The following is a 4,575-nucleotide window of genomic DNA, read 5'->3' as shown; positions in this document are numbered from 1 at the left end:
CCGCTCAGCCTCCCTCCCCGTTATATCTCCAGTGACCCTCTGGGGAGGTATGGGTTAATGCCCCCCCCCAGCCCTGTACCCCCCAATTCACAATTCACCTAGCCTGTTAGCTGGCTTCCTGTCTCTAAGCTGCTAGACACTACACTGCACAAGAAACCTCTTCAGTTTCTCCTGGGGTGAACAGGGCCCACAGTTCTTATGAATGATGATGATTGATGGTATGATGATGATTTTAATTCATTTTTATTGTGTCCCATGAGACGCAGGCTGCCCAGGCCCCGCCCTGGAGCACGCGAGAGTTTCTTGGCACAGGTCCACAGAGCGCTGAATAAATTAAGGATTCCTGACATGTCACTAGATGAAAAACCACATCAAAACGGGAGCAAAGGAAAACCAAGACAAATAACATCCAAAATGAAATAAGAAAGCCCTGAAGAGTTACCCCAAAACCAACAGGAGGTGGGGGGGGCCTGGGGTGCTGTTCAGATCGTGCCCCAAGTTAAGACGAGACAGGTACAAGTCCCTTGCTCTCCCCCTCCTCCCCCCAGGCCCCCCTTTCCTTCTCTCCTCCACCAGAGATGGGCCAGGATTTATGAATAAGGCCCTTGGAGAAAGGCCAGGGCTGGGCGGGGCACCGCTGCTCACGCCTGTAATCCCGGCTCCTCCTCGGGAGGCTTGAGATCCGGAGGATCGTGGTTCCAAGCCAGCAGCCCAGGGGCTGGGGAAAGTCCCCAAGGAGCCACCAGGAAGCGGGGGAGAAGTGGCGCCCTAAGGTAGCTCCCAGTGGTTGAGCGCCAGCCTGGAGTTCGGAGGGGCCCTGAGTTCGAGTCCCAGGACTCGACTGGAGGAGAAAAAGACCAAATAAATAAGACAATGTAAAACAGACACAGAAACGGGACACGGGTGGCTAGGCCGGTCGAGGACACAGCTCCTTGTTGGGGGACTGGGGGCCCCCAAACCACAAAATCCAGCAGCAGTGGGGCTCTGGGAGGTGGGGCGCTGGGCTGGGGGGGGGGCCCCCCGATGGTGCATCACAGGGGTGCGGGCTCCACGAGGGAGGTGGCCCCGTGATCGAAGGGCAGGGTGGGCTCCGTGGCTGCCGTGGCCGGATCGGAGAGGCCCAGGAGGGAATCCAGGAAGCCGGGGCTCAGGTCCCCAGGCGTGGGGCCATCTGGGGGGGTGTGGGGGGCCGGGTACCGGGGCCCCAGGCTGTAGTCAGGCAGGGCCTGGAGCCAGGCGAGTGAGTCACAGCCCGGCTGGGCCGGGGGAGCCCCGGGGGTGCTGTCCGCATCCAGGTTGGCATTCTCATCCCAGATCCCCGAGGGGAGATTCGAACTCGCGAAGCTCTGGGGCCAATGGGCCGCGCCGAAGACGTCGTTGAAATGGAAGCAGCTGAGGTGATCCAGAGGGTCTCTGCTGGCGGCCTCCTCCTCCTCCTCCTCCTCACCCCACAGCTCACAGGGCTGGAAGGGGGGCGCAGGGTCATCTCCCTGCGTCTCCCCCAAACTGGACGAGGAAGACGAGGCGGTGGAGGAACCTGTCATGTCGCTGCTACGGCTGTCCTGCTCCGACTCGCTGCTGCTGCTGCCCCCCAGGAATGAGGGGAGAAGGGCCTGCTCTCCCAGGCCCGGGGGGTGGCCGCCATCGGGTGCCTCAGTTTCTCCCAGATCGCCGGTGGCGGTGGCATGCTCCAGCTGCAGCCGGGCGAGGGTGCGCACGAAGTGCGTGTGGACTCGGGCCTGGTTGAACTCCACGCGGCCCTCGGGGTTGGCGCAGCTCTCGCGAGCGCAGCCGCAGGGGAATGACGTGTGGTCCATCTGCGGGGACAAGAGAGCTGGGGGAACAGAGGCCGGGAGCGGTAGTGCCCGCCTGTAGTCCCGGCCCGCTCAGGACGCGAGGATCCGAAGGCCCGGATGTGTGAGGTGGCCAGCCAGGGGCGGCCAAGTCCGGGGGAGGGGGACACCTGTCACCCGAGGGACCGGGGTGAGGCCACCAGGGCGCTGTCAGGCTAGCTACGTGGGGAGGCTGAGATCCGGAGGATCGCGGTTCAAACCTGGCCTGGGCAGGAAAGTCCGGGAGACCCTCTCAGCCAGCAAACCACCAGGAAAATGGAAGTGGCGCCATATATATATAGATATAGATAGATAGACAGGTCCAAGTGGTAGAGCGCCCGTCTTGGGGAAAAACAGCTCTGGGGCAGCGCCTGGGCCCTGAGTTCGAGTCCCAGGACTGGAGGGTGCGTACGCACGTGCATGCACACGCTCGTAGGCACTCACCTGGCACGGGATGCCAGCCAGGCTGCAGCTACAGGTGCGGGGATCACAGGCGTGGGTACAGCGGCAGCCGCAATCTTCGCGGGCGCGGCGCAGGGCCCGTAGTTCCCGCCTTTCGTCCCGGTCGATCCGGCGGACACCGGAGGCCCGGAGCAAGGCCCTGCGCTGCCGGGCGGGACAGGGCTGCAGGAATGAATCGTCCTCCAGGCCGCCCCGGGCCACGGCCGCCTCCAGGGCTTCCTCTACTGACGCCTCATCCACCATGGGCTGTGGGTTCGAGTCTTCCTCCAGCAGGCCGGCTGCCAACAGCTGTGTGCAGAGGAGACGGGTGCAAAGGAGCCGTGAGCTGGGGAGTCTTGGGTTGAGCCGGTGGTGGGGCTTGAACTCGGGGCCTGGGCGCTGTCCCTGAGCTCTTCAGCTCAAGGCGGGCGCTCTACCACTTGAACCACGGCGCCACTTCTGGCTTTTCTGGTGGTTCATTGGAGATCAGAGTCTCACAGACTTGCCTGCCCGGGCTGGCTTTGAACCGCCATCCTCTGGATGAGCACTGGAAGGCAAGCCAGGGTCCAAAAAGCCTATGGGCTTCTCATTTTCCAATCGATTGGCAAAAAGGCAGAAGTGAAGCTGTGGTTCAAGCGGTAGAGCATTGCTGAGCATTGAAGCTCACGCCTGTCAACCCCAGCTCCTCAGGAGGCTGAGATCCGAGGATCCCAGTTAGAGGCCAGCCCGGGGCAGGGAAAGCCGGTGAGACTCGGATCTCCAAGAAACCACTGGGAAAAACCAGCCATGGTGCTGTGGCTCAAGTGGTAGAGCGCCGGCCCAGGCCGTGAGTTCCAGCTCCAGGACTGAGGCTCCTCTTCCCCCAGTCCTCCCTACCTTCTGCCTCTGGGCCTCCACGTTTTCCTCCCGCAGCCTCTGGCGTAGCCTCTCCCGGCGGATCCGGGCCTGCTCCAGGGTGAACTCGGCCAAGGAGAAGCGGCGGGTGGTGGTGTGTTGGGGTGCCATGCCCAGCGTGCAGCCACCCCGTCGGGGGACGCTGGTGAAGCCCTGGCACCGGGGGAAGTAGAAGACGGTGACGCCCTCGAAGGCCACGCGGCCCGCGCGGCGGTGGGCAGTGCGTCTGAGGATGGAAAGGGCTGGAAGGCCGGGGGGTGGGGGTGGGGGTGGGGGGGAAGGGAAGAGGGGAGAGTTACTGGTGTGGGACAGGCAGATCTAGCTACACCCACAAGGGCGAGGGCGGATGGGGGGTGGTCGTGGCTCAGGCCTGTCATCCTGGCTTGCTACGCTCAGGGGAGGCTGAGATGGGAGGATCGTGGTTGGAGGCCAGCCCGGGGGCGGGAAAGTCCGTGAGGCTCTCATCTCCCAGGAGCCAACCGGAAAACCCCCAAGTGGGGCCAGCTATATGGCCCCAAGGGGGAAGAGCGCCAGCCTGGAGCGCAAAAGAGGCTCAGCCACAGCGCCCAGGCCCTGAGTTCGAGTCCCGCAACTGACCAAAAGAAAGAGAGGGGGGGGGAGCGAGGGGTATGGAGGTTTCCCGGGAAGAGAGCTGACTCACGGGTAAAACTTTTGGGGCTGCACGAATCCTGTCCGGGCTGGGGTCCCCGAACCCACGGCTCCTCGTCAGACCCCCAGGGAGGGGAAGTGGAGGACGTGGAGGAGCAGGAAGGCGGCGAGGAGGAGGAGGAGCAAGAGGAGGGGTCCCCCTCTTCTTCTAACTGGTAGAATTTCCTCTTCATGGCGGCGCGGGGGGCAGAAATCTCCTCAGCGGCTGGGGCTGGGGGGAGAGGGGGGTCTGGGACAGGGCGGGGAGCCTCCTGGAAAAAGAAGGAAAGTTCTAAGTGTCAGGGGGGTACCACACCACCGCTGACCGGGGAGGCAGCAGCCTCAGGCCCCCGCCACCCAGCCTCATCATTGTTGAGGTGTCTTGGGTTCTTTCCAGCCCGAAAGTTCTAGAACTTTCTAGGACTCTCTAGAACTTTCTAGGACTCTCTAGAACTTTCTAGGACTTTCTAGAACTAGGCCAGATCCACAGGAAGAAGCTCTCTTCCCCAGACACATGCCCCCCTCCAGGCAGAAACACCGGGCACTGCCTGTCACCCCAGCTACTCGGGAGGCTGAGATCTGGAGGATCGTGGTTCAAAGCCAGCCTGGGCAGGAGAGACTGTGAGACTCTTTATCTCCAAGGCACCCGCAAAATGCAAGAGAGAAATGGCGCCGTGGCTCAAGGGGTAGAACCCCTCAGCCTTGGGCAGACGATGAATGGAATGGTGCTCAGCTCTGAGTTCGAGCCCCAGGACCGACA

At 62.7% G+C, this 4,575-nt stretch overlaps 1 protein-coding gene across 1 annotated transcript; it reads right to left on the bottom strand.

Moving 5' to 3' along the window:
• Positions 1 to 227: 227 nt before the first annotated feature.
• Csrnp1 (cysteine and serine rich nuclear protein 1) lies at positions 228 to 4,055 on the bottom strand. Its single transcript, XM_042672735.1, has 4 exons — positions 3,829 to 4,055; positions 3,150 to 3,409; positions 2,277 to 2,582; positions 228 to 1,817 (listed from the first exon to the last, which is right to left on the bottom strand). Exons 1-4 carry the CDS (start codon positions 4,007 to 4,009, stop codon positions 1,032 to 1,034), a joined length of 1,533 nt encoding a protein of 510 aa, XP_042528669.1. The 5' UTR covers positions 4,010 to 4,055; the 3' UTR covers positions 228 to 1,031.
• Between the last annotated feature and the right edge of the window lie 520 nt (positions 4,056 to 4,575).

The sequence above is a fragment of the Dipodomys spectabilis genome, unplaced genomic scaffold (assembly GCF_019054845.1).
Source record: "Dipodomys spectabilis isolate Male_0828 unplaced genomic scaffold, ASM1905484v1 ptg000764l, whole genome shotgun sequence".
Classification (NCBI taxonomy): domain Eukaryota; kingdom Metazoa; phylum Chordata; class Mammalia; order Rodentia; family Heteromyidae; genus Dipodomys; species Dipodomys spectabilis.
Note: the sequence above shows the minus strand (reverse complement) of the source record. Positions and strands in the feature narration are given on the sequence as shown.